This window comes from Dermacentor variabilis, chromosome 4 (assembly GCF_050947875.1).
Source record: "Dermacentor variabilis isolate Ectoservices chromosome 4, ASM5094787v1, whole genome shotgun sequence".
Classification (NCBI taxonomy): Eukaryota; Metazoa; Arthropoda; class Arachnida; order Ixodida; family Ixodidae; genus Dermacentor; species Dermacentor variabilis.
Window position 1 is genome coordinate 49,093,857 of NC_134571.1, and position 15,916 is coordinate 49,109,772.

The 15,916-nt window shown below is 46.4% G+C and overlaps 1 protein-coding gene across 3 annotated transcripts in view; it reads left to right on the top strand.

Annotated features, from left to right (window-relative positions):
• Positions 1–2,243: 2,243 nt before the first annotated feature.
• LOC142579094 (cytochrome P450 3A14-like) overlaps positions 2,244–15,916 on the top strand; it is a 44,769-nt gene continuing 31,096 nt past the window's right edge. For 2 of the 3 annotated variants that reach the window (XM_075688959.1, XM_075688961.1), the window contains exons 1-5: positions 2,245–2,396; positions 10,118–10,214; positions 10,558–10,610; positions 11,300–11,396; positions 15,413–15,538. In XM_075688959.1, coding sequence (XP_075545074.1) covers positions 2,254–2,396; positions 10,118–10,214; positions 10,558–10,610; positions 11,300–11,396; positions 15,413–15,538 — 516 coding nt within the window. In that variant the 5' untranslated portion in view covers positions 2,245–2,253. Of the gene's footprint in view, positions 2,397–10,117; positions 10,215–10,557; positions 10,611–11,299; positions 11,397–15,412; positions 15,539–15,916 lie in introns of all 3 variants that reach the window. The other variant, XM_075688960.1, reaches the window with a different exon arrangement.

Below are 15,916 nucleotides of genomic sequence, written 5' to 3' on the forward strand. Positions count from 1 at the left end.
GTTGCAAGCTTTCCATCGTGGCACTGAGCCGTGCTCCCTCAAGCGCTGCAGAAGATAGCGCAAACCTTTCCTTTCCACATTGAACCACTTATCTCTCCTTCCATCGCGTGTTTACTCTCTATGTATGAAGCTCACGTGTTGAGGCCATGTGGCGTTATAACCTTTTTTCCTCTTGAGATATGGGACTTGGCCTAGTTAACCTTTCTGCGAGGCAACTTGTCTCCCCCTTATTCTTCTTTCGTGATATAAATAGCTCATTTCTAAGGGAGATGTTACAACTTCAATTAGGCATTTACCTCCGAGGAATAGTTGTGTCGTCATCTGTCAGAGATGCACCAACGATCGGATCCTTGCGGCTTCTTGAAGGAGGCCGCAGAGGAGATTAACTTTCTAAAGGCTCGCTTTAGCATGGATTATAAGTTTCACTGCCTCCCGCAATGAAATTTCTGCTGCAATCGTGCACACATTTCTTCCTGTTCCCCTTATCATGCGTCTTATTTGTAATGTTACTATGTAGATGTACTTAAGGATGTCTGTCGACTGACGATTCCTCCAGGGATCAACACTTTTTTCTGTAAGTTACGTTCAGCAACTCCTGTCAAAACCTGCCTGAAAATAAAAAGGCTGTTTCGTGCCGTGGTCGACCAACTGCCGTTCGTGTCCACATGCTTAAACGATTGATCACTGTTATGGTGACTGTAGGGCTGCCGTGTTCTTCTGGGGCATTCTACAAATCTCCGAACACCTAAAAGATTTAGGTATCACACCATACACAATTTGGTTCTTTTGAAAGCGATGAAAGCGAACGTGGAGCGCAGCGGGGGAATGAAAGACGAGAGGAGGAAAGCGGAGAGGAGGGCGCAGCGCAACCAGGAGGCGGAAGGCGGAGGAGGGTATGCAAAAGGGTGAGGAGGAAAGCGGAGTGCCGGGACGAAGAGGCATGCGGCCTGCGCGGAAACAAAGCGCTGGCGCGGGCTTTGGACCCAATTCACAAGTGCTACTTCGCCTGCGGCGACGTCGCAGCTAGAGAATGCGCTCCGCGCGAGCCACGAGTTGCCGTGTTCAGGCTTTCTTTCTGAACAGTGAGCGACTCAACCGGTGGAAATGCTTCGTGTGCCACTGCTGTTAAACGAGCTGCTCGAGCAGAGGCCTAGCGCCACCGCCGAGAAGACGCTGTCGTTCAGAATCAAATTATTTGCGATAATATATCGTGAATTGAAAACACCTAAGCAGCTGCGCTACAAATTCGCATTAGGGAGTATCGTAATCATCGGCTGTCGGTGTGAAATTTTTGGCTGTCGAACTTTGATGTTTTCGCTATGGAAACTTGGGACTAAAATTGTTTTGAGAAAGCTCTCTTACCTTGACGTAGGAACGAAATTTACTGCCTGCTTGCTTTCTAGCTAGGCTGACTCATTGTCCTTTTATGGAAGGGAAGATTATTTCATATCAGCGGTTAACAAACACATCTTACGGGGTCTCAATTAGCAAAACCATTGTAATAGGGTCTCTCATATTGAGCGCACGAAGGAACGAAAAATCTGGAAAGACACAAACATATAACTAAGCAAAAACAAACAAACAAAATATACAGTAAGGTAATGCTAACACAAAACGCAAGTTTGACTGAGAGAGAAAAAGAGAAAGACACGTTTACTGAAAACAAATGACCAACAACCACTGGAGTGTCTTCAGTGAGATGCGTAGATTTAGTTAATTGTTTTACTCCCCATCTGGTACAGCAAATATGTTAGTATGAGTAAATGAACGTTTATTAGAAATAGCATGTCGCTTCGGCCCTATCAATTGGGAAAAGGGGTTCAGGAAAAGGGTAGATTTGCAATAGTGGCAAAAAAAAGATCAGAATCTAAAGTAACTGCAACATGCAGTGTTAACGATTAAACGCATGCTGATTATCTGCGCAAAGCCTGAACATCACTACGCGCATTATTCAGAATACAACTTGGAACGCAAGTACCAAGTACTTCACAGCGTGCTCAGCGCACTGCAACGCAAACCTCTACCTTTTCCATTAAAGAGCCTGCATATCAGTCCACGCGTAAGTATCAGAGGAGCGCTTTGCTATTGCGAACCCGATGCGGGTTTGTTACGCATGGATATCAAACGCGCTTGGTACAATAGAAAGACGAGACAATGAAGGGCATGCATAGGGGGACTTGTTTAAGATAACCTGAAGGCTAAAGGCAATATTCGCTCCGCGCATATCTTCCGTTATCCTCTTCAGGCCCATGCATGCGGTCTGCGAAAACACTCTATGCAAAAAGACCTACTGCGCCTCACTCGCACGATTGGCTCGCACAGCCCATTCTCGCCGCTATGTTGGTGACTGCCGTGCTACTTGCACTCACGTTATGTTTTGTCACTGCGCTGTTCATGTAAGTAAAGACCTTCGCCATTAGAGAGAAATTCTGTACCCACTCCGCTGCTAAACGAAATGAAAGACGATTCTTGTAACCGTCTGTACAGAGAATTCTTACATTTTACGCATTCTTTAGATCTTACTTGTGAGAAAACTCATCCGCGGTTATAAAACCTCGCGCTAGGGACACTGTTAGTTGCCGCACATTAGTTTGTTATGGGAGAAACGTAAGAAAAATAGAAATTGCTCAAGTGCCACTCCTTTGTTGCTCAAATTTAGTATAACTCCTGGGCGACAGCTGCAACGTTACTTGCGCGATCATCTTTACCTGCTGGTAAGTTTACTCGATCGGAATGTGTTTTGTTCGAGCGGCATTTGGTCTTTTATTTACTCACTTATTCAACAGAAGTTTTACCAAACTATAAGCAAAAGTAAAGAATAAATATTTGGCGAATAGTAGTAGACGTTCCTTGTCTGTAGCATTATATCGCAGTGATGCCTTTGTATAGTGACCTGCCTGACGTCTTTGGAAGGCGGTGTTTAAGTAGTGACTGCTAACGCAACCCAGAGTCAGTGCGTCGAAGAAAAGCGCTTGCAGTCAGCGGGCGTTTAGGAAGCAAGGGACTAATTTCTTCCACGTGCTCTTATGGACATAAAACAGTTACTACGTTACGTCCACCTGTCAGCGAATAAGAAGAGATGGTTACCCTGGAGGGCATATTCCTAACATATTTCGAATAAAGGTGGCCTTCTCGGTCGCAACAAGATTTATGAGGCATGACAGGAGAGAGTGAAATTAATTGCTGAAAGATCAATGTCTGGCGTAAATAAAGTAGGTTGACTTGAGAGCTTCGAACGAGCGTAGTCAAATAATACGGACTACAAACGGTTACTTATAAACAATAACTTTCACAAGCCATTTATGCAGCTTCTTTGCGGAGAGGCTCTGCGCGAATTTGTTGAACTATAATTTGCCGTGCGGCAACTCGTATGGTCAATAAAATATTCTACGTACGAGAAAAGAAACGGACTTCACAGAGCTGTTGTTGCGGACCCATTAGTAACAGGCAAGCAGCAAGCAAAATTGGAGTGACGAATTCACGACATGGTAACATTTTATGAGTAAAAAATACCTAATAAATAACTGCGCTCGTTTGTTTCGTGATTGTGGGGTTCTGGCCAGCTACAGAGATAAAGATATGCGCGAAATTATTGAGGCACAGGCTATCAATCGGAATGGTCAAAGCTGTGTATAAGCACCCCGTCTGTCGACATGTTAGATAAGGAAACGGCCTTTTTGGAAAGTTCTGTTTGACGTATTGATCAGGTGTGGCGCTACTGTGAATGGTGTATAAAGGCGGTTTTTTGGAGCGCAGCTCCTAATGGCCCGTCCCTTCGGTGAGCGTCGGTGGCATAACCGAGTGAACGAGCACAACGGTGAAAGATGAAAGAGCGAACGCGAAGCGGAAGATGAAAGACGTGAGCCACGGGCACTGGAGAGGCGAAAAATAATGAGAGCGGCCCCTTCGGTGAGGTACGCGTGGCAAACCGGGTTCATGCGGACCCGCCCGACCGCTTGCTTCGTACGATAGTCTATTCGCGTTAGCTGTTGCTCGCGCTAATTTCGATTGTCATGGTGTGCGATTGCCTTGTAATCTGATTGTGTGCGCGACGCGAAATGCGTAGCCCTTTCTGGATGCCAAGCGGCACCAGCGATTACACTGGCACCTTCCACAAGTCATATATAAAAGCCGACGCGCTTGGCTTCAGCTATACATCTCAGTCAAATTATTTGCCTTAATATATCACGAAGTCTAAACACGTATATAGCTGCGCCCAAATTTCGCATTAGGGAATATCGTGATTATCAGTGAATTTGTTTCTTGAAACAAATTGTTGAAGTTAGCGCATTGTGTTGTCAACGTCTTCCTTCTGTCCTCGTCGGCTGACGCTAAAAATGCTATCCAAGTTATAAGTACGGTTGCGCTGCGCGTGTAATACAGTGTCTTAGTGCGCCTTTAATAATACATAACCTCCTCCTTTGGAAAACCTGACATGCGGTCGTAACCATCATTGTGGCATCTGTAATGTGGCAATAGCATCGAGCGTATTTGCTACGGACCCACTTGATTTCGTGTTTAAAGGATTAGCTGGGCAGAGATTGCAAGCCGAGGGCCAGCGTGTTCTTTTTGTCCATCCACACTATCCCGATCTTCGTCGCAGCAGTAGTAAACATAAAAAAGAATGTCGGAATGATAGGTTCCCGAGGCGTCAAGCCATTCTCTAGAATACAGGGGCATAATATGGGAAGTCGTGAGTAGCGGTAGAACAACGAATGTCGCTGGGGGGAACCTTTCAAGCCTATCGAATCCTTCAAGCCTATCGCTTATTTGGGACGCGCTCCCTATGCGTGTGCCACCGTCATAAATGCTGACGCACTGTGAAGCCGACGCCTAGACCGCGCGGACCGTGGCCACTCACTTGGCCACGGTCCGTGCGCCGGGTTTTTTTCGCTGGAAGCACGGTTGAGAGCGCTGCAGTACAATAACGCATTCACGTAGTTTTATTTCACATTTCGCGGGCTTTCTTTAAACGCCGAAAAAAGAAGCTCACCACGCAGCATGTACGTTGCCGCGAAAGATTCGATTGGTCGTTTCTGAGTCCCCACTACAACGTAACAAAACACACTTGGTCCTAAAGTGAATATTACAAATTTTGCATGATTAATCTTATTTAATAAAAACAATTATGCGGAATATTAAGAAACGAACACTCTACCGAGCGCCACATGACGGCCAACCATATGTCGTTGGTTACATTCAGTTGCGGTTTACCAAAATTTTAAAAACCGTGGTTCAAGGTACGCGAAACACCCCTTATATACATGACTGATCCTACACTCTTAAAACAGTTGCACGCTTTGCAGTGAATACAAGGTAAATATACCTGGTAACGAAGCTTCCATAGGAGCCCATACGTTCAAAACATGGCGGTCCATCGGCGGTTCATGGGGCTTAGAGCCATATGTATGTGGTGGGAACAGTTCCGGTGGAAGAAAAAATAATGTGACGCCATGTCCGTTAAAAGCAGACGTGACCTCATTTTGTTTTCGAAGGCGCGAAATTTGTTTTGTTGGCCTGCATTTGGAGCTATATATTCAAATGCCCCGCCATTCGACTTGATGGGCGTTTCGAGATTTCACCGCGGAAAGCGATGGGCAGGAAAAGGCCAGCTGTACGGTTGTCGAAATCGCACCCCTGCACAGAACATATACTTTCTTTGGAGGCTGACGAAAGCTTTAGGTGTAAAGATGGTTATCAGCATGACAGAGCATTCTCGACAGGAAAGTAGCCAGAGCAGTGTTTTGAAGAAAGGAACCGCAAGCGAGACAGGTGACGATTATTGTTGTGTGGCAAATATACACTCGAAAGGGTGCGACTATTTTTAGAGTGTACGATACCTGAAGGCGAGCCTTGTGCCGAGCGGTAACTGATGCAAAGAGGTTGTTGGCCGGCGAAAAGTAGTTGCTCGCCAGCTGCCGATAACAGCAGTCAAGTTTCGATGGCTTCGTGTATCAGGCCTGATAGAGGCTGCGCGCCAGCCATTGCCGCACCGGCCGTTGCCGCCTCGCCGCCTCGACTGCGTTACGACGGTACCGCCTAGGGATGGTGCATTCAATTTTAATTCGATTAACGATTAATAATTCGTCATTCTAGCCTTTAATCGGTTAATCGCTTTCGATGCAGGGTTTTTCGCCGAATAATTAGTAATTCTAAATTGTTCCCGACGCTTTTAAGAAGGTTGAAACACAGCTGTCGACTGTTATCTACTGTAAAGTTTACTACTGTAATATTTAAAAAAATTATGGGGTTTTATGTGCCAAAACCACTTTCTGATTATGAGGCACGCCGTAGTGGAGGATTCCGGAAATTTCGACAGCCTGGGGTTCTTTAACGTGCACCTAAATCTAAGTACACAGGTGTTTTCGCATTTCGCCCCCATCGAAATGCGGCCGCCGTGGCCGGGATTCGATCCCGCGACCTTGTGCTCAGCAGCCTAACACCATGTAATCTTTAATGTTTGAGAGGTGGAACCAAGTTTGAAACACAAATGTACAAAGGTCTGATAAAGTATAATCTTTACCTTGGTAAAGACTAAATATAGTTCGCACTAGTGACATCTAAAAAGATAAACAATGTATGTTGTAAAATTGCACTTAGTGCATAATTAAATAACATACATGCCATTACTGAATCCCTGTACACTACAGTTAGATAAGAAATGAGAAAAATAGCAAAAGTGAAACGAAGTCACACTGAAATATGCAAGAAATTGCAACATGCACTGGGGAAATATTACTGGTTTAGGACATTAAACAACATGCACTTTTCTACAGAGCGAAGGAATGTGAATTGGCTGGGGTGTTTGGGTGAAACCGACACATTGTTTGAACGGCCAGAGAACCAGCATGTGGGAATAGATGCTCGGACAATATATAGATTTGTTGGAATTGACATGTGCTCCAACGCTATCTCAATAGACGGCCCGCGTACTGTGCCACGGCTTTAGTGGTCTGGGAGTGGCACGACAATCAATGACTGGGTTGCTATAGTATGCCTTCAGTTGCGAGGGCACGTGAAGCCTCAGGCTTCGGGCGGCGTGGTGGCGTGCGCCGTGTCGGGGAAGAGAGGGGAAGCGCTCGGCTTGGCATCACTTCGGACTCGAAAAAGCAGTCGTCAGTCGCTCTACGACAGCCGCACAGTCACTGCCCGTTCGCAGTCATGCCAGTACGATTTGAAAATTTTCGCAACAATCCTGTGAAACTCTCGAAAACGATTAATCGAACAGGTCTAATCGATTAAGTCAATTAAGTGAACGGTGGACATCAATGAGGATTAATCGTTTTGTGGGATACATTTAATCGATTAATCGACTAATCATTCAGTGATATTACCAACCCTAGTACCAGCCCTGGCTGAACGTTACTATAGCACTAGCTGTCTGACCCCGCAAGCAAAACAGCGGTCAGCCAGAGGTTTTGGACGTGGCCGCGGGGTCACCCCTCGGGTCTCGTCTCCTGACCCCATCCACGCTGGACTGTCTATCGTCGACGCCGCTCGCCTCAGAGTTATGCGCTAAGCAGCAGTCGCAACCGGCTTGCACGGGCCAGCAAGCGGGAATGCCACTCTTCGGCAGCTTCTGTATCGCCCGGTTACAGGTCGCATTGCAAGATATAGTGCTCAAACCACGCGAACGATTGGGTGTATAGAAGCTATACAATCGCTTAATTTAGTTAGCCTTCGACTCGTGCCTCAATACTACAGCGTTTCAAGGCTTCTTGATTGACCATCCCAATAAGAGCATCTTGATGTGTGTTCGTTCGCTAGCGGACGTTCATTGACTCACAGCTGCAAGCGTTGCCAGTTGTAGCTGATCCTTCCGTACAATTACAAGCATACCTGACTTCTGGATCGGAATTGCGTCAGTATGGGGTCTCTGGTGTTCAGCTGGGAGAGTCACCGTTGATGCTTTGTTCGCATTCCTTGTTGATGCTTTGAACTGTTCCGCACACATGATCATGATAGCTGGTTACATTGGTCACTGACGGACTTGCCTTGTCACCCTCCACGGTCGCCGGACTTCGCCGAGCCGTATTACGTACTATGGGTGCATCCTGCAGTTCCATCTGTGTTAACCAGGAGCAGTACATTGCTATAGGTGCTTGCGTCCCAGCCACACGCGAACTTCATGTCCACATCCCACAGACACCTCTATGCAGTCTCCTGAGACGTCCACATACAAATGTGGACTCTGCCAGACGGACGATCATGATATTACGTTCATAGAAGGCCCAGTTCAAAGAACGTCCAGAAAGGCTCTCAAATTACGCCTCAACTGCATACGCGACCAGCGTTCAATGGCATCAGATCGAAGGGACAGTGCCATTTATACGAGCAATCGGTTAACCTGGCTGTCACCCTCCGAACAAGACGAACCAGCATTAACACCCCCGAAAACAGCTCAATATGATGGGCCAGAGTGCAGTGAACGCGTGCTGACAATGATGCGGCTCTCCCTGAAATGACTGATGCGACGGCAGACGATGTGGCGAAGCTGAACAAGCAGATCACTCGTCTCCAAAAGGAAGCCAAGCGCCTCGCGCAACGAAGAATAATTCTCGCTCGATCTGCCAGGTGCCATACGACACGCGAAGCAGACGTACTGCGCACTGTTCCTGAATCACCCTCCGCCTTTATAACGATGCAGGCCAAGCTGACCCCGGCTAAGCTAATTCACTCTGCGGCCCACCAACTGTAATAACTATCAAAGGTGATGCTGGCCAATCTCCCACCGCTACCATGACTGCTCCTTCAAGGGCAACGCGGCACCATGTGTCCTGCAGTGAAACTGCCGAAGACTTGACAATAAGGTAGAAGGGCTTCGCCAACACCATGCCATAGGAAAACTTTCCGCCTGATGTCTGCTCTTACAGGAGACGAACTCTCCTCCCCGCGTCCCTGGCTTCTCTTTGTACGTATCTCCGACCATCCATGGTGTTGGGGCTACCAGACAAGGCTGCAGTATATATTGGGATCTCTTATCCTGAGATGCAAGTCCCCATAATGGTTTGATGTAACGAGTGCCAAGAAGAGGTGGCAGTGCTGGTTCGGCTCCCGCGCACTGACGTGGTTGGGATGTCGTGTCGTGCGCGTCCCTACAAAGGTAGTGCTCCTGATTGCGTACCACAGAGGCAACGCTGTATCGCCTCCTGTGGATCTGTCCGGAGCTTCGTGAGGCCCACACCCGCTGCCTGCGCACCCCGAGCTACCACCCAGGTCGACCACCTGACCTAATACGCTAGAGGCATGGTTCTCTGCACTGGCCGCTCCTGGACTTCACCCAGCAAACAGACATATCTTTTTAGTAAGGCGAAAGACTGGGCCATTTGGTTTTGCATCATGAAGTCATAGCAGCGCGAACTATACGCAAAGAAGGAGAGACACGGGGACACACGGGGACACACGGGGACACACGGGGACAAATTTGTATTTGATTTATGCCGTAGGGCATACTGGCCCCGATAAGAGAAATACGTTGCAAAACTTTGTTCGTGGAAATATTCTAACGGCTGTTTGACAACCTGTCGAAGAACTTTCGATCAAATTGATCGATTTCCTTGGGCACGGTAAGGAAAGAGTTAAGGTGCACTACGTGGACTTCAGGTCATGTGCGGCGCCGATGCAATTGCGTAATGCTGTCGGGCAAGGCCTCATAGTCCAGTGTGCAAAGACGTCCGAGTATCTTGTATGATCCGAAGTAACATTTTTGTTCCATACAATAAAACCTAAAGAAAGGTGCCAGTTTTTGCCGTGCCTATATTTAATAACGCTAAAGAAAGAAGACAGAAAATTAAACGGATAGAAAAAAGTTATAGCGGGCAGAATTATTTTTTATATATGAAATGATTTTACCTGCCCTGTTGGCATAATGATAATAAAGAGAAAATTATAACACCGATTTCGGTGCACAGAGGCGCACTGAAAAAATTGCCTTAATGGATAAATTTTTGTTTCAGAAATAGCTAAACGTTGTCACTAATTACGCGATCTAGTTAGAGCCTTAGTTCACCCAAACAGTGATGTATTATTTATAGCTGTTGGTTTGCATGCAGTAGGACACTGACTGCAAAATCCAATGCATTAAGGCCACGTTTTCTTTTTCGTCACTGCATTTCAGATGGCGGCGAAATCACTTCAACTACTTCAAGAAGTTGGGCATACCGGGTCCGGAACCAAGCCTGATATGGGGAAACCTTGCAGAGTACCACTCCATGGTGAGAGGACGAATGACAAATACAGACGGTCTCGCTCACATGTTTCTACAAATCATGATTATGTGCACTACAATGGTGACCCCCTCCTGGATACCTGTTTGTTTGGCGGATCACTTTCTTGCAAACTCCTCTGGCTGCATATCCGTGTGTTAACGTTGCATTAGTCGGTACGACCACATGGCAGTAGGAACCAAAATTGCTGCACCCAGCCAAAACTCCCGCGCGTTGTAAAAAAACTTAGTTGCGAGAATATTTCGCGAAGTAGTGGTTATTTCTTACGGTTGACGGAGTTTTTTGGAACATGAGCAGCCATTAACCACGATTTCATGTTGTTTCTCAACAGGAAAGCTACAAGGTTCTTGGTAAATGGATTGAAAAATATGGCAATACGTTCGGGTGAGCTATTTTTACTATTATTTTTATTATTCCTACTGTATGTTAATATACGTTCTAAAGTGGTGCTCCGTTTCAGCGATACGGTAAGTTTGCTTGAAGCTTCAGGCTTGTCGCATCATCGGTAGCATCGAGTGCATGTTCCACTGCAGAACACCACACATACCTGACAGTACGTTCGAATAGAATGTTGATGTATGCTCGCCGGCCTAATTGATTTGAGATTTATACAACAATTAAATGTCTCTGCAGGGTTGCGCAGTGATTACTGTGACGCGATGTGTTTATTGTGTGTGCGTTTCTTGCATGATTTAGGCGTCTGTTTAAGAAATTTACTTTATTTATCTTCCAGGATAAGCTTTCCCAGTTGATGTCATCTCTGTTGATAAACGCTCTAAAAGTGAAAGTTTAACTACGATTTAATGTTTGTCGCCAAATGGTATTTAGGCTAGCTAACCAGACATATATAATCTTTTACATGGCAATTATAGTCGATTTGTGTGGCGATCTCATTCGACACTGCTTTTTCCCAGCGGCTGCATATCTTACGAGTTTGTGTTACCATAATCTGGCAAGACTTAAAGCTACTTAAAACTATAACCATGTTGCAAACGAACTGAAAGGTCTCGCAAAAAATATTTCAGCCTGTTTAATTTTTGGAGGAAGTGTGAACTTTTCCGTGTTTCGCGCAGGTTCTTCAATGGTGATGCTCCTTTCATCGTTACAAACGACCTGGATTTTATAGAATACGTGTTCGTACGTAACTTCCAAAACTTCGTGGACCGTGGTGTAAGTGGCCGTCTACATTTTCATGCTTTTTCTGCTGCCTATGCGAATAACCTTTCGATACAAGCGTTCTTTTCAATAGACTTGCCTTAACGGTCCAGCTTGTACAAAGCAGCTTGTCATTTTTTTTTCGTCCTCCTGAAGTGACAGTCGCTGGTTTCTTTAATTTTTACTTGTAAAATCGAGATGGTCTCGTACGTTTTCGTGCAGAGAGAAGACCATGACCATGAGTGTGAATAAATAAAGAACCTAAATGTAAACTCCCAGCGGCGAGCATTCCAGCTGTCTCATGGTAACGAAGGCATCACGACCTGTAATAAAAAAAACGGAAAACAACAGCGGGAAATCTATGGCCGATTTTTTTATGTCACTGTTGGCAGGTCCAGCACATTCAATTTGCCTTACAGCGGACGTGTACACAGACTAATGGTGAATGGAGAATAATGACACTTTCTTCAATTTAGACGGACCTCCCCCTATGGTCCTGGACATTATTTCACGTCACTGGCGCTGGCGTTCTACCCGAAACCATTATAGATCTCCCAATCAACTGGAAACAGATGTCTGGCCATCGCAGAGTCGACTGAAGCAATATCCTAAAGATTGGGAGATTGCAGTTTTGATTCTACATTCGTGCAATCCTTTTTTTCTATACCTTTCTGCATCCCCATACAAAGAAGATAAACATTCGTTCATATAAGTACTTGTTAAAAAAAGCAATAAAGTCTGGTGATCGAGATCGTCTGAATGATAGCCGGAGAACCATCCATGTTTCGGTCTCTCATCTGCTGTGACAACGTGTTCTTGCTGCAGCTGCGCTTTCCGAAAGATAACGGCCATTATGACAGGGGCACACGTGGGTTTATTCTCTGCTTCTACATCAGTGTATTGGGCACCTACTGTCCATTTTGTTTGTTTTTTCTGCACACCAACTGTGTGACGCCATCTGCCATGCATCTACACTTGTCGAAAACAAATGGAGCGGCAGCGGAATAGAGGAAATGCGCAACATGCAATGTGAGCAGGCTCACTTCGTTGGATGGCATATGACATTATTCGAGAGGAAACTTGCACGCTAATTTTAGCGTTTCGTTATAATATGTATGTTTGGGAGCCTTTCCCACAAACGGTGAGGACATCTGTCGAACGATAACTTAAACGTACTCTGCCGGTGGGCGAAGGAAACGCAAGCGCGAAAATTTAGAGATCGGATGCAAGAAAGGAAACATTTTCGTTGATTAAGTATCGAGCAAAGGTGCTATTGGTCTTGAGCTTATAGAACGTCTCACGGCAATATTCAACTATGCCGCACTTTTTCTTTATTAGCTGCGAATATATGGCAATTTTGGCCAATTAAACCTTGTTCAACCATGTACCCACCCCCTCTGTAACGCCCTAAAGCCCCTGAGGATAAATAAATAAATAAATAAATAAATAAATAAATAAATAAATAAATAAATAAATAAATAAATAAATAAAAGGGCTATGTCAATATCAGTGCTAAAAAAATCCGAGGACACCGGAGCCCTTGTGAGCTGTGAATGCGAAAGCATTAGTCTCCAACTGGACGCTGCTGAGCGGCCCTTCGAGTTTTGCGCTGCGAGCAATGTTTGGGTTAATTCTCGTTCTGTCCACCGATGTTTTGGGAGAGTTGACAACGATGGTGGATTTCGCTGCCTGCCTCTTCACTCGTTTTCGCTGCCTTTTTCCGCTCCGTTACAACGTCTGCGGTGTGCTGGCGTGGGCGGCCACGTTTCGCTGCTGCCGAGGTTACGGCCGCCGACGATGTAGATGCTTCACACTCCATAGCGGTACACGCTGCTCGAGCCGGAAATCGCGAGCTAGCGTCACGACCGCGTGAGGTGGCGTCGCCGCTAGTGGGAAGTTAGGTGCCGTTTTTTCGCTTCTACAGAGGCCACCGGATTTTTCGCTCAATGGGCCATTTGATATTTTCGCATTAAAAAGAAAGAAAAGGACAATAAAAAGAGAAAACGTTATCGAACTACAAGACAGTCTCGAAGCAAATGCATAACTAAATTACATGAATGAATTGATGTTATGCGCGTCCTCTTTGGAACGGGGCGGTGGGTTGCGCCACCAAGCTCTTGGTATTATACTGCCTAATGCCCCTACCTAGGTTAAAAAAGGAGAAATAAAAACCTACGATGAATTCCCATAACCAAATTTTCTGACCCCCTATTGTGAACTTTGTTTTTGTACGTCTCCGTTTTTGGTCGTTCCTTGCTTTTCTTGCACCAATACTCCTATCGCCTCTTAGTAATCTCGATTGCGGACATGTTTACTTTCCCCTTGCTCTCGCTGAACCCAAGGGCTTGAAGGAGGCCAGTGGTCCCTAAATCGACCACTGGGCATATATCTTCACTTTCTAATAAAACATGCCCCATAATTTCCCTAACTTTATCGCAACAAGCACATGCTTCTTCTTTCTTCCTATATCTCGCTCTATATGTGCGTGTTCTAAGGTATCCTGACCTCGCTTCGAAAAGTAATGTGCTTCCCTTTGAGTTATCATAAATTGTTTCTTTTCTGATTTCATTTTTTCCTCTTAAGTAGTTACCCGTGGCAGGTTTTTTTACGTTGCCGCGACCCATGAGATTATTTCAGCCTCTCTGACTCGCCGCTTGACGTTCTTTGTTGCTGTGTTGCTCACCGTACAGGACACATACTTGCTGGTAAGCTTCCTAGTTTTTCTCCTCCACTGTGAATCAATGTTTTTCTTGCACAAATACCTCAGCACTCTCCTAGCGCATTTACTTTCTTCTATATCCCTTAGTCGTTCTCCATGATGAATTTTCCTGTGAGCTTCCCTCACTTCAAAACTTGTCCAGCCCATATCATCCTGCCCAGCTTCATTTGCACTCTTCTTGTGAACGCCCAATGGGAGGCTCCCCACTGGCATCTACTATGCTGGCGTGCCGCCTACCTGAAGCACTGTCAACTAACTTTCTTGTTACGTTCGAATTTTCTGACTGAATGTTTTATTAATTATTCCGAATCTGTAGATTTGTGGATGTTGTGGAGGGTCTACCCTGCGTCCAAGCCGATAGTGCTGGAGTAGTGCTTGGTAAGTTAGCAGTATTGTTTCCGTTTTCCCCGCTGATTTGGGTGGGTGGGACATGTCTAGAATCTCGTGCGGGTAGGCCCGGTTGACGCTTGCGTGGGCCGCGATGTGTGCCGCTTCATTCATCTCGAATCCGTCGTGTCTCGGTACCCACATGATGCAGGTGTAAGGGGCAGGAGTGTCGCCACGTTTCCGTATGTTGATCACTTTGATGGAGATCCTGCCCTTCTTGTAGTTGCATGCCACTGTTTGAGAGTCGGTGAAGACCACTATGGCATCCTCGCTTGTATGGGTGGCGAATGCTATACGGCCTCCTCAGCTGTGTCTGCGCGTTTGGCGAGAATTGTCGCCAACGCCAATGTCGTCCCCCTGTAGTCTGTGACGCTGATGGCGAAGGCGTTTCAGCCCGGATACTTGGCTGCGTCCACGTAGCGCGCCTGCGGGTCGTTACGGTGCTTGTGTCTGATGGCGTTTACCCTGGCGAGCCGTCTGCCTCGATGGTGTTCTGGATGCATGTTCCGAAGTATGTGATAAAAGAAATTACTATAAATTGTTTCCTAATTGTATTCGTCCTGAGTGCTACCCAAAGCCGTCGTAACAGCCTGCAAGAAACGTCTCACCCGTGCATTTGCATTCGAAAGGCCGCCGTAATGCTCACACAGAATATACATCAGAGATTATGCCTTGATCTACGACATGTATACTCGCTCAATGAGCTAGCGCCATCCGAGCGTCTCGTTGTATTAAGGCTTTCTTTAACCATTCTTAGAGACGCAACAGCATGAGACTTTTGTACGTATATCAACGTAATTTTGTTGTGTGTTTTGGGTGCCTGTGAAGTACCCTGTGTGCATCACTTCATTTCTCACCTTCTCCATCTGATGCGACCTCAAGCCTCTCATGTTTTCATTAACGAGCCTTGCTTTCTCAACCGCAGTTTACAATGATGACAGACCAGATGCATCCCGTGCTAGGAAAGTCCGTCATGCATGTCGGTGGCCTCGAGTGGAAGAACATCCGAAGCACAGTCTCCTGCAGCATGAGCGCTGCCAAATTGAAGCTGGTAAGAAGCCGATTTCGGACCCCCCCCCTACACACACGCACGCACGCACGCACGCACGCACGCACGCACGCACGCACGCGCACGCGCGCACGCACGCACGCGCACGCGCGCACGCACGCACACACCCACGCACACACACACACACACACACACACACACACACACACACACACACACACACACACACACACACACACACACACACACACACACACACACACACACACACACACACACACACACACACACACACACACACGCGCGCGCACGCACGCACGCACGCACGCACGCACGCACAAGCCTGGATCATTTCCCGCACTAAGATATGTCGGAAACTAAAAAAAAATATGCTTGAAGATGGAGACGTAAGTGTAACCT